Source organism: Oncorhynchus kisutch, linkage group LG25 (genome assembly GCF_002021735.2).
Source record: "Oncorhynchus kisutch isolate 150728-3 linkage group LG25, Okis_V2, whole genome shotgun sequence".
Taxonomy (NCBI): Eukaryota; Metazoa; Chordata; class Actinopteri; order Salmoniformes; family Salmonidae; genus Oncorhynchus; species Oncorhynchus kisutch.
The window spans coordinates 3,223,445-3,250,100 of record NC_034198.2 but is presented as its reverse complement, the minus strand read 5'-3'; the positions used below and the strand labels follow the sequence as shown (position 1 = coordinate 3,250,100).

The following is a 26,656-nucleotide window of genomic DNA, read 5'->3' as shown; positions in this document are numbered from 1 at the left end:
GTTTTTCCAGTATCGTACATGGGTCATGGTTTCTCCAGTATTGTACATGGGTCATGGTTTCTCCAGTATTGTACATGGGTCATGGTTTCTCCAGTATTGTACATGGTTCATGGTATCTCCAGTATCGTACATGGGAATGGTTTCCCCAGTATCGTACATGGGTCATGGTTTCCCCAGTATCGTACATGGGTCATGGTTTCTCCAGTATTGTACATGGGTCATGGTTTCTCCAGTATCGTACATGGGTCATGGTTTCCCCAGTATCGTACATGGGTCATGGTTTCTCCAGTATCGTACATGGGTCATGGTTTCTCCAGTAACATACATGGGTCATGGTTTCTCCAGTATCGTACATGGGTACGGTTTCTTCAGTATCGTACATGGGTACGGTTTCTCCAGTATCGTACATGGGTACGGTTTCTCCAGTATCGTACATGGGTCATGGTTTCCCCAGTATCGTACATGGGAATGGTTTCCCCATTATGTTACACACACATAGCCACTCACAACAATCATGCACACCATGATGGATATTTTTGATCAATACATGACGCTTCCCTCATGAGAATGTGTTCCTGCTTTGGGGCCTCCCATGTGTCATAAAGTCATTGACATGCACTTAACAGAAGCACATATTTATTTCAGTCATCAGTGGAAGTACTGTTTTTGCAATCAGTGGCCCTCTGTGTTTGTGGCTGTGAGTATGTGCAAGCAGTTTGTTTGAGCGTGACTTGTGAGTGTGACCCATAATTGTGAAACCTATGTGTCTGCTTGTGTGTGTATGCATGTGTGAGCTACGAGAGCTATAAGTGAATATGTGACCTGCGAGTGTGCGTGAGGGTGACCTGCAAGCTATGAGTGTGTGTGTATGTGATCTACTCACTGATGCAGGGGGCCACGGGCGAGCGGCTCTGCTGGTAGCCCTTGGCACAGCGGTTGCAGGCGATGCCCGTCACGCCGTCCTTACAGGGGCACTGGCCCGTCGTCTGGTTACATGTCTTCCCTGCCGCACCCACCGGGTGGCAGTCACAGGCTGGAGAGAGGGAGGGAGAGGGAGGTGAGAGGGAGAGAGAAGGCAAGGGGGGGTCAGATGTGGCATTTTGAGAAACAATCAATAGTTTGTCACACAGATGTTCAGTGTCACTTTTAAGGTTTATTTGTGACTCGACTCAAACACGATGGCATTTTGAACCCTTTCATGAATAGGCTCCGTATTACAACACATCCTAGTTAATCATCATCTGCCATAGTACTCCACAGTTTTCCAGATGCAACGGGACTGAGTGTTCCTCTAGTCTATTGCCTCTATCCTCCAGACTGTAGGTCTGAGATTAATTCTGCTCACTTGGGCTACACTGCCACTGTCGCCTCCAGGTTTTGGGACCTGGCAATACCCTGCAAAGGTGTGTTTGTGCGCATGCATACGTGTGTGTTTGTGCGTGCAAGTGCATACATGTATTTGTGTGTGTTTGCATATGTTTGTGTGGACAGGGAAGAAAAGCCTCCATTTGTCTAGTCTCTCAAGTGCTACGCTGGTGCCTGTGTGACACACTGACACACACACACCCACTCTGCCGTTTCATCGCTTCCCGAAAATCCGCCCGCCGCCCGCCGAGTGCCAACAGAAATACGCCAGCCAGAAAGAGTCCCAGTCCCTCTGTCCTTCATGGTATGCTCTGGCTGTCCAAATGCACATTGAGCAATAGAGGGCTTTTTATGTCTAAAAAGCTGCAGAATACAAGACTCGGCGTGTCAGTCAACTCTTCTCTTCCAAGAGCTCTTTACAAGGTGACAGAGAGGAGACAGAGGCGAAGAGAGAGAGAGAGAGAAGCAGAACAGGGGAGAGGGACAAATACAGAGAAAGTGGAAAGAGTGTGAGAGAGAGAGAGAAAGAGAAAAATGGTGTGTTAAAATTGAGAGCGAGAGAAGCGATAGAAAGAGAGAGAGGAGAGAGAAAGTAGAATAAAGAGAGAGACACAGAGGGGAAGAACAGTGAAAGGGAGAGGGTGAGAGATAACATGGTCCAAACTTTGCCTCTGGTGTGCTCATCATCATCAACAATACTAAATCTCCCTCACCTCACCTTGGCTCAAGCCAGCTCAACAGTTAAAACAGAAATGTGAATGTGTTTAAGAAACCACACACACACGCACACATACTATCGGAAGATAAACCTCTCCATCCACACACTATCAAGTATCACCATTACACTTTAGACTGGTCCAATTCGACAGACGAGACCCATCCTGACACATAAAAACACAAACTTTAATATCCCAGTAACATTCTGCTTTAAAGGGTGTGATTAAATGATTTGGCTTGAAACTGCAGTTCCTCTATCTAGAGTCAATAAAAAAACATGCTTTAAAAAAAATAAAAACTCATGATTTAATAATGAAATGGTACATTTTATCTTGTCGATCAGTTCTGGCATCGAGAATAGCTTTTGGCCAAAAAACCTTGAAAAGATAGGGGAGGACGCCTCTTTTCCCCTACTTAATTAGAAAACACATTCGCTGAGTTGCAAAATGCCCAAAGCAAACTGCCCTACTTAAAGGGATACTTTGGGATTTTGGCAGTGAGGTCCTTTATCTACTTCCCCAGAGTCAGAACTAGTGGATACTATTTTTATGTCTGGGCGTGCAGTTTGAAGGAAGTTGCTAACTAGTGTTAGCTAGCATGCTACCAACTAACTTCTACCATACTGGACACAGAGACATAAAAATGGTATCCACAAGTTCATCACACTCTGGGGAGGTAGTTAACGGGCATCATTGCAACAATCCTGAAGTATCCCTGCAACTGTAATGTGATAGCTGGTAATTGTCCTCTCGCTTTCATAAAAACAACAAGAAATGGCGAAACAAGCATTTGGGGAAAACCCAGTAACCAAATAGTCTCTGATAGCAGCTGCCATTCCTTGGCAGGCCCTAACAGGAGTTTTCTTCAGGGCCTTGCTTTGTTGTTCCCCTTAGTATGAATCGGTTTATTTTATTTTTTAAATGTTGTGGACTTATCAGCTGTGTTTCATTAACACGTCTAACGGGGCACCAATCCCAGGGATGCCCAAAATTCCCAAAAAGAGATAGGTGCAGCGCGGACGGGGCCTCTAGGCACAGGAACAAGTTCGGAGCGTTTGGCAGTAGAGAAGTCACATGGTAGACATGGAACAAAACAGGAACTAAGTCGTACCAGAAGTACCTTGAGTCCGGACCAACATTTGACTTTCAACCTCCCCGTGCGTCACCCCACTCAATACAGACTAACACTCTACTACAAACCCTGCCAAACCACAGCCAATCAAAGCCTTCCGTGAGTTTGGAGCCGGGTCAGGTGGTGGGGATTTTGCACGGAATGTGAGCTGTCAGATTTACGAAGCAAACGAACAGATGCATTTTGACACCCCAGCCGGACGGAACAGCCACATGTGTGTCTGAAGAACAGAGCACTAACCCCCCCCCACCCGACCACACCCTCCCTCATTACCAGCTCACATGGTACCGACTCCCTCAGTTCATTTTGTTTCGTCAAACCTACCAGCATTTGTTCCCCTGTTCCGGACTGTTCTTGCACCTGTTTTTTAGTCCTTCCCGGTTTTGAGGTCCTGTCTGCCCTGACCCTGAGCCTGAGCCTGTGCCTGCTGTTCTATACCTTTCCCCACCTCACTGGATTACTGACCTCTGCCTGCCCTGACCCTGACCCTGACCCTGAGCCTGAGCATGCCTGCCGTTCTATACCTTTCCCCACCTCACTGGATTACTGACCTCTGTCTGCCCTGACCCTGAGCCTGCCGTTCTGGACCCTTTCCCCACCTCTCTGGATTACTGACCTCTGTCTGCCCTGACCCTGACCCTGAGCCTGCCGTTCTATACCGTTCCCCACCTCTCTGGATTACTGACCTCTGCCTGCCCTGACCCTGACCCTGACCCTGAGCCTGCCGTTCTGGACCCTTTCCCCACCTCTCTGGATTACTGACCTCTGCCTGCCCTGACCCTGAGCCTGCCGTTCTATACCTTTCCCCACCTCTCTGGATTACTGACCTCTGCCTGCCCTGACCCTGAGCCTGAGCCTGACCCTGAGCCTGCCGTTCTGGACCCTTTCCCCACCTCTCTGGATTACTGACCTCTGCCTGCCCTGACCCTGACCCTGAGCCTGCCTGCCGTTCTATACCTTTCCCCACCTCACTGGATTACTGACCTCTGCCTGCCCTGACCCTGACCCTGACCCTGAGCCTGCCTGCTGTTCTATACCTTTCCCCACCTCACTGGATTACTGACCTCTGCCTGCCCTGACCCTGACCCTGAGCCTGCCTGCCATTCTATACCTTTCCCCACCTCACTGGATTTACTGACCTCTGCCTGCCCTGACCCTGACCCTGACCCTGAGCCTGCCTGCCGTTCTATACCTTTCCCCACCTCACTGGATTACTGACCTCTGCCTGCCCTGACCCTGACCCTGAGCCTGCCGTTCTATACCTTTCCCCACCTCACTGGATTTACTGACCTCTGCCTGCCCTGACCCTGAGCCTGCCTGCCGTTCTATACCTTTCCCCACCTCACTGGATTTACTGACCTCTGCCTGCCCTGACCCTGAGCCTGAGCCTGCCTGCCGTTCTATACCTTTCCCCACCTCACTGGATTACTGACCTCTGCCTGCCCTGACCCTGACCCTGAGCCTGCCATTCTATACCTTTCCCCACCTCTCTGGTTTACTGACCTCTGCCTGCCCTGACCCTGACCCTGAGCCTGCCGTTCTATACCTTTCCCCACCTCACTGGATTTACTGACCTCTGCCTGCCCTGACCCTGACCCTGAGCCTGCCTGCCATTCTATACCTTTCCCCACCTCTCTGGATTACTGACCTCTGCCTGCCCTGACCCTGACCCTGAGCCTGCCGTTCTATACCTTTCCCCACCTCACTGGATTACTGACCTCTGCCTGCCCTGACCCTGAGCCTGCCTGGCGTTCTGGACCCTTTCCCCACCTCTCTGGTTTACTGACCTCTGCCTGCCCTGACCCTGACCCTGAGCCTGCCGTTCTGTACCTTTCCCCACCTCACTGGATTACTGACCTCTGCCTGCCCTGACCCTGAGCCTGCCTGCCGTTCTGGACCCTTTCCCCACCTCTCTGGATTACTGACCTCTGCCTGCCTTTGACCTGTCGTTTGCCTGCCCTTGTATTAGAAATGCACTTTTGTTTCTTTCGACAAGGTCTGCATCTGGGTCATACCTGAAACCTGATAGGCATGGGCATTTTGGTATTGGAATGGCTCATCTTGGATTTCCTAATTCCCTTTCTATAAAGTTATTCTCTAAAAATGATTTAGCTCCACTTCAGAAGCTACTTGGAGGTGTCAATACATTCAGTATTCAGTCGATTTGTGGCATTCTGTTGGAAAATGCTGCTGACCCACTCAACGGTCTGAATTTGAAATCCATTCATTCTAGTCAACATAGATGCCAACATTACAACATGTTAGCAGGCACATAAAGGGCTGACATTGAAGACCTCATAGGTAAGACTGGTTACAGTCGCACCGGTGATGGCCTGCAAGTTTCTTTAATTTGCTGGCTGTTTTTATGCACGTAACAGCATAAAGCCGTGGATTGAGAGTGGCAGCGGCCGCTGCCCCGGCGTGCAGGAGCTGGGAACCCCACGGAGAGGCACTGCGGATGGGGGTGGAGAGGGGTTGGGACCTGTGTGTGTGTTACCTAAGCACCAGGGTGTAACTGGGAGCAGATGGGAGAGACGCTGCCACTTGACCCTCCATCAGAGTCTGGCCTGTCCATTAAACAATTCTTAAAGAGTGTGTGTTGGACACTCACTCAAGCACGCGGACACACATTAGCACACACTCACACACACTGCAGGTCTGACATGGACACTCGTCCACAAAGGAGGTCTGATTGGAAGCAGGCAGACATTCCGCCCCCCCAACCCTCAAGACCTACCCGCCCATTCCTCACTTCCTTTAAACATAGTGGTGGCAGTTAGCCTAGTGGTTAGTGTGTTGGGCCAGTAACCGAAAGGTTGCTAGATTGAATCCTCCAGCTTTCAAGGTAGAAATCTGTTGTTCTGCTCCTGAACAAGGCAGTTAACCCACTGTTCCTGGGCTGTTATTGTAAATACGAATTTGTTCTTAACTGACTTGCCTAGTTAAATAAAATAAAATATATTTTTTAAAACACCTGTTGTTTATTGCCGTTCCTCCACTTCAGACATGACACCGATCATATTTGAACCCCTGACCATTATCCTGGCCCTGTCACATGTGGACAAATATAATGAACACTGCGGCAGAGAAAAAGCTAGAACGAATCAGAGGATCAGAGAGAAGTAGAGAATAGATGAGAAGAGAGCTTGGTCCTCGCGAGAGAGAGAGAAAGTGAGAGAGGGGGGTGGAAAGAGACAGGTCCTAAAAGGGTCTGGGATTGGTCTGATCAATCATGGTACCAGCCGCCCAGGTTGATGGTCTTTCCACAGGAACTTTAATTTCCGTCACATCTGGCCTCCCGAGGGGAGGGAGATAAAGTTTATACCGCTGAGCGGGTCTGACCTGCTGCGCACTGCTCCGCTTTGAGAAAAACAGATCGCCTCCAGGGCCCGAGCACTGCATCACACCCAGGCACGGGTTGCGTGTGTGTGTGTGATGTGATGTGTCTTGCATTGGCAACAAGGATATACGTTTCGTTACAGTCATAGCTACCTATAATTATACTGTATGTTACTTGTCATTTGTAAAGGCCAAAAAACAATTGCTAAAGTCAATTACTGTCTCACAGTGCATGTTGTGCTATGGTCAATTGCTCTGTGAGTGGACAAATTGCATGGGTGTGCTTCCCCCCCTCAAAAAAATCACTGCTGTACAGTATAATGAAAATGTATTTAATATTGATATAATATGGACAATAGTAATGTGCCATCACACCATTGGGAACTCCTTTTCGTTTATAGTTACTTGGGTCATGCCCTCAGGTTTGGGTCAGCCCGGAGTGGGAAACTGAACAGGAGCCAATGAGGGGAGATTCCCACCATGGAATCTCCAACAAAATACCTTCACAGCTAAGAGTGTTGCTAGTTCTCACCATCCACATTGTTTTGAGTTCTCTGTAAGTAATCCCTTAACTTCTCACTATAATCTACAGAATCAAGAAAAAGTGCCAGCTCCCTCTTCTATTGATTTTCACATTTCCCCAAGCAACAAGGGCAGGAAACTGCTGTTGTTCTTGAAATGATAAAAAGCTCTCAGTGTATACATTTGCCAGAAAAATATTCACTGCAAATTCTAAAAACATTCCACATTTCAAACACCACTTTTTCCACGAGAAATAACTCAATTGGCTGCTAATTTAATGTGGCTTGTGGTCCAGTGTAATATTTTTCACGTGGGTTTTCAGGAGAACAGCTTCTGTGACAGATTCAAATTATTTACTTAATTAAGGAGGCTTGGTATTAATTTGTTTTTACCCTAGGAGGGTGGAAAGAGCCAAAGAGTTGGAAGTGAAGTTGCCAGCCTACTTCTTAGAATAGTTTTACTAATCCTGTTATAACTGTGATACATCAGTTGATGTAAATAAATACCCATTTTGAATAAAACATGTAAATGAATCTCTTGAATCGACTGAATTGAAAAGGACCATTTACGCTATAAACTATGTTCTGAGAGATGGAGTATTCTCCATACCTTTGCAGGCGCGGCGGTGTGTGATGGGCTTGGCCATATCCCGGTAGAAGCCTTCCTTGCAGTAGTGGCAGTGGCGTCCAGCCGTGTTGTGGCGACAGTTCATGCACACGCCTCCACTCTTTCTCCCTGACAGCTTGTACAGCTCCATGTTGAAGCGGCAGCGCCGGGCGTGCAGGTTGCAGTTACACGCTACGAGAGGGAGGAATGAGGGAAGGGGAAAAGAGAGAGGCAAAAAGAAAGTTTAGATGTCTTGTATGTTCAGTGAGAATAGCTTTACTTCTTCATATATCAAAACATGTCCAAGGTACTTAAAAACCAGTAATAGTTGAAAAGCATTTGGTGAACTGGCATCGCCACAGGTTGAAATCAAAGTACAACAATCAGCATTATGGGTATAGTCTGGGTAGACACCATAAATCACACTATTTCAAAGCACATTTTCAAATCACTCATTCAGATATATGATTGTAGCTTGCTCAGTAGATGTACGCCTCTTGTAAGGCAGCGTTGCCTATGGGCACAAACCCACCGTCACTGGACCAGACAGGACTGGCAAAAAGTGCTCTTCACTGACAAGTTGCGGTTTTGTCTCACCAGGGGTGATGGTCGGATTCACGTTTATTGTCGAAGGAATGAGCGTTACACCGAGGCCTCTACTCTGGAGTGGGATCGATTTGGAGGTGGAGGGTCTGTCATGGTCTGGGGCGGTGTTTCACAGCATCATTGGACTGTGCTTGTTGTCCTCGTCCCTCATGTGGTACCCTTCCTAAAGGCTCATCCTGACATGACACTCCAGCATGACAATGCCACCTGCCATACTGTTCGTTCTGTGTGTGATTTCCTGCAAGACAGGAATGTCAGTGTTCTGCCATGGCCAGCGAAGAGCCCGGATCTCAATCCCATTGAGCACGTCTGGGACCTGTTGGATCAGAGGGTGAGGGCTAGGGCCATTACCCCCAGAAATGCCCGGGAACTTGCAGGTGCCTCGTACACTCCAGCAGCACTACTCCGGTACGCTCCAGCAGCACTCGTCCGGTACGCTCCAGCAGCACTCGTCCGGTACGCTCCAGCAGCACTCGTCCGGTACGCTCCAGCAGCACTCGTCCGGTACGCTCCAGCAGCACTCGTCCGGTACGCTCCAGCAGCACTCGTCCGGTACGCTCCAGCAGCACTCGTCCGGTACGCTCCAGCAGCACTAGTCCGGTACGCTCCAGCAGCACTAGTCCGGTACGCTCTAGCAGCACTAGTCCGGTACGCTCCAGCAGCACTAGTCCGGTACGCTACAGCAGCACTAGTCCGGTACGCTCCAGCAGCACTAGTCCGGTACGCTCCAGCAGCACTACACCGGTACGCTCCAGCAGCACTACTCCGGTACGCTCCAGCAGCACTACACCGGTACACTCCAGCAGCACTACACCGGTACACTCCAGCAGCACTACTCTGGTACACTCCAGCAGCACTACACCGGTACACTCCAGCAGCACTACTCTGGTACGCTCCAGCAGCACTACTCCGGTACGCTCCAGCAGCACTACTCCGGTACGCTCCAGCAGCACTACTCCGGTACGCTCCAGCAGCACTACTCCGGTACACTCCAGCAGCACTACACCGGTACGCTCCAGCAGCACTACTCCGGTACGCTCCAGCAGCACTACTCCGGTACACTCCAGCAGCACTACACCGGTACGCTCCAGCAGCACTACTCCGGTACGCTCCAGCAGCACTATTATACTAATTGAATTGCACCTATCCTACTCTTTTGCCTGGCGAGTAACTGTTTTATGAAAATCTGGGTATCTTTGTCCAAGGAAACATTTCTGTTTGGTCTCAGAGAACGTGAAACAGTTAGCAAATATGTAGGATGAGCAACGAATGAGCCTGGAGAGCCTCACAAGTTTGACAAAATTACTTGATATGGCTATTTACCTATGCCAACTTCTGTAGCTCTTCGTCAGAAGCACACTTTTTGTAAGAAGATCTAGTTAGTCGTAACTGTCCTCTCCAAGTTTAGCTGGAATTTAACCTGAAACGGTTTGAGAAATGCCATTGATTAATGATAGGCCTACCTCTCCTCTTGGGCGGTGCAGAATATCATATGTCATTAACGTCACCAGTGATTAACGTCACCAGTACCACATCTTTATAATATATATCTTGTCTTAATCGCAAAGTGACTCAAATATGGGACAATTCAACTATTTCTTCTAAATGACTGTTGTTTGAATTTGTTGATCAAATGTGGAACAAAGGGCCATAATGCGGGACTGTCCAGCACAATCTGGGACATTTGGTAACTCTAGTCTGGACTGAATGAGAGCATGGTGCCATGAAGTGTTGCCAATCACAGTGTGTGGTAGACAGATAGACTGACTGTGACAGACTTGTTCTAGCCAAGAACAGTGTTATAACCACATCCAGTACAGAGATTGCCACCATGTCAAGCTTGGCTTTGAATTTGATAACAAAATTACCTTTGATGGGACCATGAGATACTTGAACGAAAAATCTCAAGGCCATATCAATAATAATGGGAATTTTAAACCAGCAGACAGTGGAATTCTGTTTCTCAAATGCTACTTCCCTCGGAAGAGGAATGCCTGGCACAGGGAGATGGGAACGAAGACCTTTCTCCACCCAGTTTTACAGGGTCGCAGGCCCCAGGAACAGAGCACATTCTCAGACTCCTTCCCTCAATTCCATCTGCCAGTTATTATGCAGCCAATTGCCATGGAATTCTACATTTAATGAAATACTAGTTGGATTTGAATCCCCCTTGGACATGTCCTGTTTCTGAAGCTACGCTGCTGCTGGCTCTTTAGGGGTGTGTTCTGGGAGGCTGGTGGCATGGGGTCTGGGTTTGACCTCAAGCCATTTTAACAGAAGGGTTTGGACCATAGACATGACATCATTGGTCTGGACACATGGATGGATGTTATTGAGAATGAAGAACTGGGACGGGTGACACCCACAGTAGGTTTATTAAAAACACTTAACATCATTTTTTTTTTATGTGGAAAAATACAGGTAGTCTGAAAATGTCCATTGAATATATCTATTGTTCCCTGGACAGCAGAAAGATGGCAGTATAGCGCAGCTGTTGAACAGAAAGGCCGAAATAGAATGTTTGGCGAAATAGAACTGCTCAGCTACAGCGAACGAGACATATCAGTTTGCTATTAGCTAATGTAGCAGTCTGGTCGACATGGATCAATTTACTGTAAAAATGTATTGTAAATGTATTAACAATGAAAATGAGGGGGATGAGCTGGAGGACAACGTGACATCTATGAACGAACAACCACCGGAGAGCCAGGAAAATCCGGAAGATGGCGGCTGGGAAATGCAGCTAGCTAACGTGGCTAACCTGGCTCCAGTGGCTAAGAGAAGGATACGGTTGATTCAAGAAGAACACCGAAAATTCCAAGAGAAATGGACAGACAAGTATATTTTTGTACTGCATGATGGGACTAGTTCACTGTGTCTTATTTGACAGAAGCAGTCAATTGTTTTAAACAAGAAAATGTAGCGTGACATTTCCAGTCAAACCATGCCCACTTTGACAAAACATTTCCATCACGAAGAAACCTCAGAAACAACAAAATAACGCAACTCAAAAGGACAGCTCAAAGGACAACAACAAATGGTGGACAGATCTAGCACTGTGGCAGAGAAAACGACAGAGGCAACATATGAGATTGCTTGGATACTCGCGAGAAACAATTCTTCACAGACACGGAGATTGTCAAAGAATGTTTTAGGTCTCAGCCCGAAATATTGTATGCCGATTTCACAAACAAGGAAGCTATTTTAAAGCAAATTAAGGGACTGCAACTCTCAGACTTGACCATAACGAGATGAATAGACAACATCAGCGAGGCCATCGGTAAGCAACTGATTACTGACATATCCGTGACGCCGTGTTTTAGTATTGCTCTTAGCGAAAGCACTGATGTCAGTGACATTGCCCAATTATGCGTTTGGGTCCGCTTCCCTCAAAACGAAAAAAAAAAAATTCTGAGAGAAACATTTCTGTTTACTGCCCCTTCAGGGACAAACACGAGGAGAGGATATCTTGATAGTCCTGGTTACATTTTCTGCTGATAATAATATTGACTGGTCAAATCTGGCATCTGTATCCACTGACGGCAACCCAAGCATGCGAGGGAAGGAGAAGGGACTCATAGGCCTGATGAGAAAGAGAGGATATTCCTGAATTTGTTACGTTTCATTGTATCATTTGTCAGGAAGCACTTGTGGCTATACTCACAGACTGACTTACAGAATGTGATTCAGCAAGTTGTGCGCGTGGGGAACATTATTATTGCGAGGGCACTGAATCACCGGCAATTCCGGGAGTTGCTGGAGGAATACCAGACAGAATACAGCAAGATTTGAAAAGATTTCTCTCTCCTCCCTCAAATCCGTGAATTTGTTGCAAACAAGGGGAGAGAGGAGCCAGAGCTGGATGATCCAAAGTGGATATTAAGGCTTTTTAACTGACATCACCTGCCACCTGAACACAGTCAATCTCCAGCTCCAAGGGAAAGCTACAACTCCGGGCAAAATGCTGCATGTGGTCACAGCGTTTCAAAATAAAATCACCAGACAGTTTTCATACCTGACAAACAGTTTGTTAATTTCCCAAAACTCCTACCCAGACACACAGCAATATTTTAGCTATGATGAATTTGTGCAGGTGTTGGAAGAGTTGAAGTTGGAGTTTGAGTCAAGATTCAAGGATATGATGGAGTACAAGGAGTTTTTCAACTTCATTGAGAACCCCTTTCATGTGCCAGTGTCATCTCTGACCCCCCAGTCATCACAGCCCTCTGTCCTGACCGTGCTGGCATAGAGAGTGAGATAGTGGAGCTGCAGGCAAATGACACATTGCAAGGTGAACTAAGATCAGGTGTTACCCATTTCTGGAGCCTTGTGTCATACACAGAGTATCCACTTCTGAAGCAATGTGTGCAAAAGGTGACATTTTTTGTCAGCACTTACTCATGTGAAGCTACATTTTCAACAATGAACATTGTGAAACAAAAACAGAGAAACAGACTTACTAAACACCTGGATTGCCTCACAAGCAACAACAGACTATACATTTAGAAGGAATTCGGTCAAGGAGCAGAAGGGACATTTTTGCTCATCCAACTACTGAAGTAACCCTTAATATGGGTCTAATATACAGTATGTGATGTAGCCAATTTGATGTGTGTGTATACATATATATTTGTGATGTGCTGTACATCAAATCAATTGCATGTGCTCTATTGCTCTGAATTTGTTCTCAATTGATAATTGATAATATTGGAAGAAAAAGTACAACAAATTAAAGATCTGTGCGGCCCTCTGAATGATTGTCTCAACCCAAAGTGGCCCCCTTAAAAAGAATAGTGAGTAACACTGGTGTGGAGGGTGGGGCGAACTGGAGGAGGGATGGAGATTGTGATCAAACGTCTCAAACACACAAACAGCTGTGTCCGTTAGCACCTTGTAGCAGGATCACTGACACTCATTTTTTTCCAGCCTAAATCCTATACTGCCATATGTCCCTCCTTCACATGGAGGAATTCAATGTTCAATTCAATATTAGGACTTTTCTACACAAAACGGACAAATCATTTGGATCAACAGATTGTCTAAACTGCCATTGTGAATAGGAATAAACTGGACAATAAAAAAAGTCCAGTTCTAGAGCTCTAGAGTTCCAATGTAAGAGGAAATCTCAAATGCTGGATTAGACCTGTTGAGAAAGGGAGAGCGTGTTTATGTGTTGTGAATCAGTTGCTTGCACTACAGCTGGACCTGATACTTTAAACAAGACGTTCCCATTATTCCTCTCGCTCTCTTTAAAAAAAGCTTGGGAAGAGGGAAAGGCAGAGAAATGAGAAAGAGGAATCTAGAGAGAGGTGGGGGGTGTTAACTTCACCTCAGTGCCTGCTCGAGGATTTGCTGCGGCACTTGGAATGTTTATGAGTTTGTTTTGAAGTGCTTTGTGCACAGCTACTAGGACTCACACAACACACACACACACATATGCACATGCACACGCACACAGACACCAGACAACCTCACTCTAATTAGGCTCAGCAGGGATAACTGAACACCAGAGAGGGCTATTTTTCAATTCATTTACACATCAAAGCTCCACCGGAGGTCGGGGCTACAGATACCATATGAACACGTCAAAAGCAATAACACTAAAAAAAGTAACACTAAAATAACACATCTTAGATCTGAATGAATGAAATATTCTTAAATACTTTTTACTTTACATAGTTGAATGTGCTGACAACAAAATCACACAAAAATGATCAATGGAAATCAAATTTATTAACCCATGGAGGTCTGGATTTGGAGTCACACTCAAAATTTAAGTTGGAAAACCACACTACAGGCTGATCTAACTTTGATGTAATGTCCTTAAAACAAGTCAAAATGAGGCTCAGTAGTGTGTGTAGCCTCCACGTGCCTGTATGACCTCCCTACAACACCTGGGCATGCTCCTGATGAGGTGGCGGATGGTCTCCTGAGGGATCTCCTCCCAGACCTGGACTAAAGCATCCGCCAACTCCTGGACAGTCTGTGGTGCAGTCTGTTGGTGGATGGAGCGAGACATGATGTCCCAGATGTGCTCAATTGGATTCAGGTCTGGGGAACGGGCAGTCCATAGCATCAATGCCTTCCTCTTGCAGGAACTGCTGACACACTCCAGCAACATGAGGTCTAGCATTGTCTTGCATTAGGAGGAACCCAGGACCAACCGCACCAGCATATGGTCTCACAAGGGGTCTGAGGATCTCATCTCGGTACCTAATGGTAGTCAGGCTACCTCTGGCGAGCACATGGAGGGCTGTGCGGCCCCCCAAAGAAATGCCACCCCACACCATGACTGACCCACCGCCAAACCGGTCATGCTGGAGGATGTTGCAGGCAGCAGAACGTTCTCCACGGCGCCTCCAGACTGTCAGGTCTGTCACATGTGCTCAGTGTCAACCTGCTTTCATCTGTGAAGAGCACAGGGCGCCAGTGGCGAATTTGCCAATCTTGGTGTTCTCTGGCAAATGCCAAACGTCCTGCACAGTGTTGGGCTGTAAGCACAACCCCCACCTGTGGACGTCGGGCCCTCATACCACCCTCATGGAGTCTGTTTCTGACCGTTTGAGCAGACACATGCACATTTGTGGCCTGCTGGATGTCATTTTGCAGGGCTCTGGCAGTGCTCCTCCTGCTCCTCCTTGCACAAAGGCGGAGGTAGCGGTCCTGCTGCTGGGTTGTTGCCCTCCTACGGCCTCCTCCACATCTCCTGATGTACTGGCCTGTCTCCTGGTAGCGCCTCCATGCTCTGGACACTACGTTGACAGACATAGCACACCTTCTTGCCACAGCTCGCATTGATGTTTCCATCCTGGATGAGCTGCACTACCTGAGCCACTTGTGTGGGTTGTAGACTACGTCTCATGCTACCACTAGAGTGAAAGCACCGCCAGCATTCAAAAGTGATCAAAACATCAGCCAGGAAGCATAGGAACTGAGAAGTGGTCTGTGGTTAACACCTGCAGAACCACTCCTTTAATGGGGGTGTCTTGCTAATTGCCTATAATTTCCACCTATTGTCTATACCATTTGCACAACAGCATGTGACATTTATTGTCAATCAGTGTTGCTTCCTAAGTGGACAGTTTGATTTCACAGAAGTGTGATTGACTTGGAGTTACATTGTGTTGTTTAAGTGTTCCCTTTATTTTTTTGAGCAGTGTATTTCAATATACAGGTAATTTGCTGAAAATAACTGTGACATTTTCTCTCATGCAAAATGTGTAGAATATCAGGAAATAGCTCACGGAAACTGTATTTTATAGTTTACCCAAAACATTTTTTTGAATGATTTGATCTTAAAATGTACAGTACCAGTCAAAAGTTTGGACACCTACTCGTTCAAGGGTTTTTCTTTATTTTGACTATTTTCTACATTGTAGAATAATAGTGAAGACATCAACACTATGCAATAAAACATATAGAATCATGTAGAATCTCAAAATGTAAAAGAATATCCCCCCTTCTTGATGACAGCATTGCACACACTTGGCACTCTCAACCAGCTTCACCAGGAAGGATTTTCCAACAGTTATGAAGGAGTTCCCACATATACTGAGCACTTGTTTGCTGTTTTTCTTCACTCTGCGGTCAAACTCATCCCAAACTATCTCAATTGGGTTGAGGTCATGTGATTGTGGAGGCCAGGTCATCTGATGCAACACTCCATCACTCTCCTTCTTTGTCAAATAGTCCTTACACAGCCTGGAGGTGTGTTGGGTCATTGTCCTGTTGAAAAACAAATGATAGTCCCACTAAGCGCAAACCAGATGGGATGGCGTATCGCTGCAGAATTCTGTGGTAGCCATGCTGGTTAAGTGTGCCTTGAATTCTAAATAAAATCACTTACAGTGTCACCGGAAAAGCACCCCCAACACCATCACACCTCCTACTCCATGCTTCACGGTGGGAACAACACATGCGTAGATCATCCGTTCACTTACATTGCGTCTCACAAAGACACGGCGGGTTGGAACCAAAAAATCAAATTTGGACTCAGACCAAAGGACAGATTTCCACTGGTCTAATGTCAATTGCTCGTGTTTTTTGGCCTAAGCAATTCTCTTCTTCTTATTGGTGTTCTTTAGTAGTTTGTTTTGCAGTTGCAGCAATTCGACCATGAAAGCCTGATTTACGCAGTCTCCTCTGAATAGTTGATGTTGAGATGTGTTTGGTACTTATTTATTTGGGCTGCAATTTCTTAGGCTGGTAACTCTAATGATCGTATCCTCTGCAGCAGAGGTAACTCTGGGTCTTCCTTTCCTGTGGCGGAACTCATGAGAGCCAGTTTCATCAAAGCGCTTGATGGTTGTTGTGACTGCACTTGAAGAAACTTCTAAAGTTCTTCACATTTTCCAGTTTGACTGACCTTCATGTCTTAAACTGCCGTTCTCTTTGCTTATTTGATACAGAAATATCTAATTTACATACATATTCACACCCTTGAGTCAATACTTTGTAGAAGCACCTTTGGTGGTGATAACAGTTGTGAGTCTTTCTGAGTAAGTCTCCAAGAGCTTTGCACGCCTGGATGATACAATATTTGGCCATTATTCTTTTTTAAATTCTTCAAGCTGTCAAGTTGATTGTTGATCATTGCCCAGACAGACATCTTCAAGTCTTACCATATATTTTCAAGTCAAAACTGTAAGTTCACAATCTTCTTGGTAAGCAACTCCAGCATAGATTTGGCCTTGTGTTTTAGATTATTATCCTGCTGAAAGGTGAATTTGTCTCCCAGTGTCGGGTGGAAAGACGACTGAACCAGGTTTTCCTCTAGAATTGTGCTTATAGCTTTATTCTGTTTATTTCATCATAAAAAACTCCCTAGTCCTTGCCGATGGCAAGTATTTCCTTATTTAACCTTTAAATAACTAGGCAAGTCAGTTAAAAACATATTCTTACTTACAATGAAGGCCTAGTAACAGTGGTTTAAATGCCTTGTTCAGGAGCAGAATGACAGATTTTTACCTTGTCAGCTCAGGGATTTGATCTAGCATCCTTTCAGTTACTGGTCAAACACTCTTACCACTAGGCTACCTGCTGCCTCAAGTATGCCCAAAACAAGTTGCAGCCACCACCGTGCTTGAAAATATCAAGTTTGGTACTCAGTGATGTGTTTCATTGGATTTGCCCAAAGCATAATGCTTTGTATTCAGGACAAAAAGTTAATTTCTTTGCCACATTTTTTGCAGTATTACTCTAATGCCTTATTGCAAACAGGATGCAAATATTTGTATTCTGTACAGGCTTCCACTCTGTCATTTAGGTTAGTATTGTGGTGTAACTACAATATTGTTGATCTATCCTCAGTTCTCCTATCACAACCATTAAACTCAATTTTAAAATCACCATTGGCCTAATTGTGATATTCCTGAGCAGTTTCCTTCCTCTCTGGCAACTGAGTTAGCAAGGATGCCTGTATCGTTGTAGTAACTGGGTGTATTGATTCACCATCCAAAGTGTGACTAATAACTTCACCATGATCAAAGGGACATTCAGTGTCAGTAATTTCTTTTATTTTGTACATATCTACCAATCAGTGCCCTTCTTTAAGAGGCATTGAAAAACCTCCCTGGTCTTTGTTATTGAATCTGTGCTTGAATTCTCTACTTGATTGAGGGAGCATACAGATACTTGTATGTGTGGGGTACAGAGATGGGGTAGTCATAAAAAAATGATGTTAACAACTATTATTACGTACAGAGTCCATGCAACTTATTATGTGACTTGTTAAGGAAATGTTTACTCCTGAATGTATTTAGGCTTGCCATAACATACAGTAATAATAAGATAGGAAGGAAACTGCACCGGGATTTCACCATGAGACCACTGGTGATTTTAAAACAGTTACAGAGTTATGTCTGTGATAGGAAAAACTGAGGCTGGATCAACACCATTGTAGTTACTCCACCCTACTATCCTTAATGACAGAGTGAGGAAGTCTGTACAGTATACAAATATTCCTGTTTGCCTTAAGACACTAAAGTAAAACTGCAAAAAACGTGGCAAAATAATTTAAGTTTTGTCCTGAATATTTTGTTATGAATTATGTTCCCCAGTTTCTGTGTTGTACTTACTTACGGACTTTATTGTCCCCATAGGGACATTTTGTTGCAGTGTCATGTACACATTTAAAGTGGTATTTAAATACAAAACAAGATTGACAATACAACTTTCATAACAGTTACACACCAATAAAAATAATAATAATAGTAAGTAAGAAATAAGAAATAAAACGTTTTCTTTTAAAGAAGAAAAGACTAGCCTGATGGTCTTACTGGGTCAATGGGAACATTAGCCCGAGCTATTCAGGAGGGATATCACACCTGGCACAAATGATTGTCTCGTTCTGTTTTTCCTGCTGAGGGGTGCCCTATACTTGCGCCCAGAGGGGAGTAATTCAAAGTCCAGGTACAGGGGGTGGCTTGGGTCTTAAATTATTTTGTGAGCCTTACAGAGGGCCCTGACCTTAAAGATCTCATCCAGGCCTGTCTGTTTGACTCCAAGTACCTTGCTTGCTGTGAAAATAATCCTTCTCAGCATGTTTCTCTGGCTGACAGTGGCATTGCCAAACCAACAAACAAAGGAAAGGATTTGTAAAACAGAGTCAGTATAGTACAGTCTATATTAAAAGGATTTGTAAAACAGAGTCAGTATAGTACAGTCTATATTAAAAGGATTTGTAAAACAGAGTCAGTATAGTAGTCTATATTAAAAGGATTTGTAAAACAGAGTCAGTATAGTACAGTCTATATTAAAAGGATTTGTAAAACAGAGTCAGTATAGTACAGTCTATATTAAAAGGATTTGTAAAACAGAGTCAGTATAGTACAGTCTATATTAAAAGGATTTGTAAAACAGAGTCAGTATAGTACAGTCTATATTAAAAGGATTTGTAAAACAGAGTCAGTATAGTACAGTCTATATTAAAAGGATTTGTAAAACAGAGTCAGTATAGTACAGTCTATATTAAAATAATTTATTAAACAGTGTCAGTATAGTACAGTCTATATTAAAAGGATTTGTAAAACAGAGTCAGTATAGTACAGTCTATATTAAAAGGATTTGTAAAACAGAGTCAGTATAGTACAGTCTATATTAAAAGGATTTGTAAAACAGAGTCAGTATAGTACAGTCTATATTAAAATGATTTGTAAAACAGAGTCAGTATAGTACAGTCTATATTAAAAGGATTTGTAAAACAGAGTCAGTATAGTACAGTCTATATTAAAAGGATTTGTAAAACAGAGTCAGTATAGTACAGTCTATATTAAAAGGATTTGTAAAACAGAGTCAGTATAGTACAGTCTATATTAAAAGAACCCAACTGTTTTAGAAAGTACAGTCTCTGTTGGCTCTTTTTGTAGATCTGTACATTTACTGCACTGAAGCTTATTGTCCAAGAGGACACCCAGGTATTTGTATTCCTCTGCAATCTCTATATTCTGACCTCTGATAGATGTTGCAGAGGTAGGTGTTGTACACTTCCTGAAGTCTATGCACATTTCTTTGGTCTTGTTGGTATTGAGGACCAAGTGTGATTCGTAACACCACTCTACAAAGTCATCTAGGACCAGGCCATGATGTTCCTCGTCATCATGCAACAGGCTGATCAAGGCAGTGTCATCAGCGAACTTAACGAGGTGTCTGTCAGGATGGGAACTAGTACAACTATTAGTGTACAAGATGTACAGAAGTGGGGACAAAACACATCCTTGAGGAGAGCCTGTGTTGGTATTGCGTATATCCGACACATGGCGACCCATTTTGACTCGCTGTGAGCGTTGGCTCAGGAAGTCCAACAGCCACAAAACCAGCCCCCCGTCTAAGAAGTCCCGAATGATTCTCTATGCCAGAATGTAAGGCTGGATTTTGTTGAAGGCAGAAGAAAAGTCAACAAACAGAACCCTGACATGGGATTTGGCCGCCTCTAGATGTCTGTAGGCCATGTTAAGGAGGGTAAGAATGGCATCATCAACTCCTCTGCTGGTCTGATAGGCAAACTGAAATGGGTCAAGGAGCTTCTGGGTGACACTGAGAATATGACTTTTCACAAGTTTCTCAAGGCATTTCATTACTAAGGATGTCAAGGCGACAGGGCGGTAGTCATTCAGCACAGAGGGATTAGATGCTTTAGGAATTGGTATAATTATTGAGTTTGTCCACAAAACTGGCACGTGTTGCTGGTCGAGTGAGGATTGGAAAATGTCTGTAAAAACACCAGCCAGTTGTTCAGCACAGTGCTTTAACACATGTCCACTTATTTTGTCTGGGCCTGGGCTTTTGTATGTTACACTCCCTGAACAACTTTAGAACATCAGACTGTTGAACAACAACTCTCTCAAACATTTGTAATGATGAATCCATTTGTTTTACCTCCGACACGAAGTTGTCTGATTCAAATCTTGAGAAGAAAACATTCAGTTCATTAGCCATGTTCTGGCCCTCATATCCCCCAAGGTCAGCACTGGTTTCCCCTGCCTATATGGGGGGCACTAGCCATGGATTTAATCCCTTGCCAGGCCACCCTTGCGTTTCCTGAGGAGAGGGTCCTCTACACCCTTTGCTTGTATGCCTCCTTGTCCACCACTATCTGTCTTTTGATCTCAAATTGTACATCTCTTAAAGCCTGTCTATCACCCTCAGCATAAACTGCCTTCTTCCTATCAAGTAGTGATTTTAGATGTTTTGGTACCCAAGGGAAGATTTTACAGGTCTTAGCAGGCACAACTGACTCAACACAGAAGTTTACATAGTCTGAAATAACCTCTGTGAGTTCATCCATATCAGAGCTGCTGTCCTCAAATACCTCCCACATTGTACAGTCAAACCACCCCTGGGGACAAGTGATACTGTTGTCATTCCAGATCTGGACAGTTTTAACTGTGGGTTTCTCCCTCTCCAGGAGCTGACAGTAGGTTGGCCTGAGGTGGACCACATTGTGGTCTGATGTCCCCAGAGGAGGTCTGGTGGTGGCAGAGAAGGCCTTTTGTTATTGTCCCATAACACAAATCAAGAGTCCTATTTTTCCTAGTAAGACATTTCACATACTGATGGTATGTTCGCAAGATTTTGTGCAATGTACAGTTGTTAAAATCCCCTAAAATAAATGTGGGTGCGTCGGGGAGATGGATTCCAGTTTCTGCGACAGATTATAAATAATTTCTGATGCCTTTGTTATATTAGCTTTAGGTTGAATGTACACAACGGTAACAAACAATTGAGGGAACTCAATTATAGATAGTAAGGTCGCAGTGACACAGAAAGCAGTTCAATGTCGGGGGTACAGAGTCTCTCTCTTACCAGGATCGATTTTCACCACTGGTCCCTGACAAGCAGGCAGACGCCCACGCCATGAAGTTTCCTTGTGACTTTCAGATCACGGTCTGCTCTGACCAGAGTGAAGTCGGCCGGCTCCAATTCTCTGTCCGGGACTCTGTCATCCAGCCAAGTCTCAGTAAATGCCAGCAAACAGGCCTCCCGATATTCGTGTTGGAAGCGCAGATTCGCTGACAACTCATCCGCTTTCCCCCTCAGTGACTCGCATTAATCAGCAAGGTTGTGGGTTTGTATGTGTGTATGTGTGTATTTCAGGAAATGGCTTCCTGAAGTCCAAAGCAGCTGATTGGAGCTCTGATCCCGCCCTCTCGTTAGGGGATACAGCTGTCGGCAATTACCGACTCCTTCATAGCTTTAAAATCCAATGTTCCTTTGTAGGAAGAGAGCTTCTTGGATGTCCTGTGTTGGTTGTTGCTCAGAGACAGGTTTTGTTAGGTATTTTGTAGCCGCTATTTCTGAGGTATGTGTGTGTGCGCGCCAATAGGACGCAATGTTTTTGATTAGTCAAATTGTTCACTTTGAATTATTCTGTTTTTGTTCCCAGGGGGGAAGGCACCTTGGGAGTTCTTAGGCAAGAGGCCTGCGGGAACACATATACCCATAGTATTTACTATGTCTATGCACACTAGGTAAGACCTGGGCAGACCATCCCCTGTATTTTGGTTAACGCACCAGGTGGTGCTAAGATGGGTAGGAGAGGGGGCTCTTAAACTTTTACTTTCTTTGCTTTGGTTCCACCCAGACCCTTTTCCCCAAATGACTGTGTGAAGGAAATAAATTCCCTGTTAAAGGTCAAATTCTCTGCCTCTGTCATCCTTACCCGCACCTGCAATCCCATACATCTTTCACTCCACGGGGAGTTGAGTTGTAGCAGGGTGTTGAGTTCCCTCCAAGAGGTGTGCGTAACACATCACTGAGTACAATATTTTCAGGCATGGTTTTGGCTGCATTATGTTCGTCATCGACAAAGGGAGCTTTTTTGTTGTTGATAAAAATAAACGGAATAGAGCTAAGCACAGGGGAAATTCTAGAGGAAAACCTGGTTCAGTCTGCTTTCCAACAGACACTGGGAGACACATTCACCTTTCAGCAGGACAATAACCTAAAAAGTCAAATACATTTAATATTCCTGAGTGGCCTTGTTACAGTTTTGACTTAAATAACCTTGAAATATATTTTTACTGTTTCCTCCACTGACAGAGTATTTTGAGTAAATTGTAAAAAAAAACAAATTGATTTTAATCCCAATTTGTAACACAACAAAACACAAAAAGGGAGGTGAATAATTTCTGAGGGCAATGTATTTCTCCAGTGGTTAAATAATTGTATTTTTTTAGCTGGTATTACAGTTGAAAGTTTACATACACCTTAGCCAAATACGTTTAAACTCAGTTTTCACAATTCCTGCCATTTACTCTGAGTAAACATTCCCTGTCTAGGTCAGTTAGGATCACCACTTTATTTTTTAAGAATGTGAAATGTCAGAATAATAGTAGAGAGAATGATTTATTTCAGCTTTTATTTCTTTCATCACATTCCCAGTTGGTCAGAAGTTTACATACACTCAATTAGTACTTGGTAGCACTGCCTTTAAATTGTTAAACTTGCGTCAAACATTTTGGGTAGCCTTCCACAAGCTTCCCATTCCTCCTGACAGAGCCTGTGTAACTGAGTCAGGTTTGTAGGCCTCCTTGCTTGCACATGCTTTTTCAGTTCTGCCCACAAATGTTCTATAGGATTGAGTTCAGGGGTTTTGTGATGGCCACTCCAATACCTTGACTTTGTTGTCCTTAAGCCATTTTGCCACAACTTTGGAAGTATGCTCAGGGCAATTGTCCATTTGGAAGACCCATTTGCGACCAAGCTTTAACTTCCTGACTGATGTCTTGAGATGTTGCTTCTATATATCCACGTAATTTTCCAACCTCATGATGCCATCAATTTTTTTGAAGTGCACAAGGCCCTCCTGCAGCAAAGCACCCCCACAACATGATGCTGCCACCCCCGTGCTTCCCTGTTGGGATGGTGTTCTTCAGCTTGAAAGCCTCCCCCTTTTTCCTCCAAACATAACGATGGTCCTTATGGCCAAACAGTTCTACTTTTGTTTCATCAGACCAGAGGACATTTCTCTAAAAAGTACAATCTTTGTCCCCATGTGCAGTTGCAAACCGTAGTCTGTTTTTCTTTTGTTGATATAGATACTTTTGTACCTGTTTCCTCCAGCATCTTCACAAGGTCCTTTGCTGTTGTTCTGGGATTGATTTGCACTTTTCGCACCAAAGTACGTTCATCTCTAGGAGACAGAACGCACCTTCTTCCTGAGCGGTATGATGGCTGAGTGGTCCCATGGTGTTCATACTTGCGTACTATTGTTTGTGCAGATGAACGTGGTACCTTCAGGCATTTGGAAATTGCTCCCAAGGATGAACCAGACTTGTGGAGGTCTTGGCTGATTTCTTTTGATTTTCCCATGATGTCAAGCAAAGAGGCACTGAGTTTGAAGGTAGGCCTTGAAATACATCCACAGATACATCTCCAATTGACTCAAATGATGTCAATTAGCCTATCAGAAGCTTCTAAAGCCATGACATAATTTTCTGGAATTTTCCAAGCAGTTTAAAGGCACAGTCAACTTAGTGTATGTTAACTTCTGATGCACTAGAATTCTATTACAGTGAATTATAAGTGAAATAATCTGTCTGTAAACAATTGTTGGAAAAATGACTTGTGTCATGCACAAAGTAGATGTATAGTTTGTTAACAAGACATTTGTGGAGTGGTTGAAAAATGACTTTTAATGACTCCAACCTAAGTGTATGTAAACTTCCAACTTCAACTGAATATGCTTTTAAATAGCCTTCCTGGTTTGAACGGGAATACCGGGTTGCCCAGCCATTTCTTGCAATTTATTTTGTAGGAAAAATGGGTAGATTCTCTGTAAAATATTAAACCCACGCAAGCACAGTGCTTATTCTGAAATATTAGCGTGCAAAGTAGCGTGCATTGTACACCCCCGGTCTGCTAGTAGTACTCTGGTGTCCAATAAATTAGATGATACGTTTGCTGAAGAATGAAGAAATAGCATGAAGGACAGAGGAGAGAGAGAGAAAAATAAAAATGAAGTCAAAAAGTGATTGAATAGATACAGTACAACCCAGAATAGAAAGGTGCAGAGGGAGTAAGATGAGAGAGGGCTAAAGAGAACATTTATTTTTCTTTTGAGATCTTCATCCCCCTTTGCTCTAGGGAGAACAGCTGCCTCCATCATTTTCTCACAGTGGGTCCTAATTGGTTCCACTCATTCCAAATGCTTTATATCAGTCTGTCATTATTTCAGTCTGATTACCATATCAAACCCCACATATCACTATTTTTTCTCCAACCACACTTAGCAGTCTTGTAACACACCTTTATAGCCTTGTTAATGTGTCTCGTTAATGTGCAAAGTACACAAACTACAGATTAGTGCGTTTTAGAGAACATCCTTAGCTGTACGCAAAAAATAGGTAAGGTGGAACTGTGGCATGTTTTCGTAATGGCAGACGTTGATTGACAAATGTTGCGCTCGCTCGCTGGAGCTGAACTAGCAGGTGTCTAAAAACAAACTGTTTCAGCCTATGAATGAGTTTCTCAAGCGTCCTATGATAAATTGCCTCGTAAAATAGTGCTATCCAAATAAAACTCAATTGCATCGAGTGTGCAACGTCTCAACTCCAGCCCCATATGTTAGTGATAAATATAACCTCATTAGTCCTTCGCCCGGCCCGAGCCCCAAGCCATGGATGCTTGTACAAACCCAAATCCCATTGCTAAAATTGGTCCTTGAAAATAGGAGTCCCCCCCCCCCCCCCCTTGCTATGTGGGAACCTGCCATCCTCTGTGAGTGTGCTTCTGTGTGTCTGTGTGTGTGCAACCATTTACTGGTAGGGGTAATATTGAATATGTGTATATTATATTTACCCCACCTGCAACCAGTGATAAGACAATGCAATTGTATTTATTTTACTTAACCTTTATTTAACAAGCAAGTCAGTTAAAGAACAAATGTTTATTTACATTGACGGCCTAACCCGGCCAAACCCAGACGTCACTGGGCCAATTGTACGCCGCCCTATGGGATTCACAATCACAGCCAGTTGGGATACAGCCTGTGTCACGTTCGTGGGTCCATCTCCTGGGTCCATCTCTCCATTAAGCGCTGTTCCTCCCAATCACGCTGCTTGGTCCTTTTAAGGTGGGTCGTTCTGTCACGTTCATCATATGGTGGAGACCAAGGCGCAGCGTAAGATGAATAAATACTTTTAATAAAGACGAAGAACACTTAACAAACTATACAAAAACAACAAACCGAACGTGAAGCTATAATAATACTAGTGCAGACACAGGCAACTAGACATAGACAATAACCCACGAAATACCCAAAGAAGATGGTTGCCTAAATATGGTTCCCAATCAGAGACAACGATACACACCTGCCTCTAATTGAGAACCAATTAGGCAACCATAGACATATATAAACACCTAGATAGTAAATGACCCCATAAACCTACAAAACCCCTAGACAGTACAAAAACACATACGTCACCCATGTCACACCCTGACCTAACCAAAACAATAAAGAAAACAAAGAATACTCAGGTCAGGGCGTGACAGCCTGGAATCAAGCCAGAGTCTGTGATGACACCTTTAGCACTGAGATGCAGTGGCTTAGACCACTGCGCCACTCGGGAGCCCCAATTAGCCTATTAAAATGCTTATCTTACACCATAAATAGCAATATGCAACAGAATGTATAATTGAGTTACAGTAACAAGAAATGTCTGAGAATGGAATTCTAATACAAGTATATTTAATTACTTGGTCAAATGAATGGATTCACATGCAAGGCATGAAGCTGAAGTTACGTAGCATTAACAAGCATTACAAGGCAATATCATAAGCATGATCACAGAGGGGTATAGAGAGAAAAAGTAACCTGTGCCATGGCCCATAGCTCATGGGAGAGGGAGAATGAAAGAAAGAGTGAGTATCT

General features: G+C 44.4%; 2 protein-coding genes across 2 annotated transcripts in view; both read right to left on the bottom strand.

Annotated features, from left to right (window-relative positions):
* Nucleotides 1-21,874, bottom strand: part of LOC109876190 (netrin-3-like) — a 42,875-nt gene extending 21,001 nt beyond the window's left edge. Inside the window, exons 1-3 of the mRNA XM_031805271.1 lie at nt 21,589-21,874; nt 7,684-7,872; nt 884-1,033 (exon numbers count right to left, since the gene is read on the bottom strand). Coding sequence (XP_031661131.1) covers nt 884-1,033; nt 7,684-7,831 — 298 coding nt within the window. The 5' untranslated portion in view covers nt 7,832-7,872; nt 21,589-21,874. The remainder of the gene's footprint in view (nt 1-883; nt 1,034-7,683; nt 7,873-21,588) is intronic.
* LOC116357422 (netrin-3-like) overlaps nt 8,964-26,656 on the bottom strand; it is an 82,597-nt gene continuing 64,904 nt past the window's right edge. The window contains exon 3 of the mRNA XM_031804567.1: nt 8,964-9,382. Within this exon, the coding sequence (XP_031660427.1) occupies nt 8,964-9,382 (419 nt within the window). The remainder of the gene's footprint in view (nt 9,383-26,656) is intronic.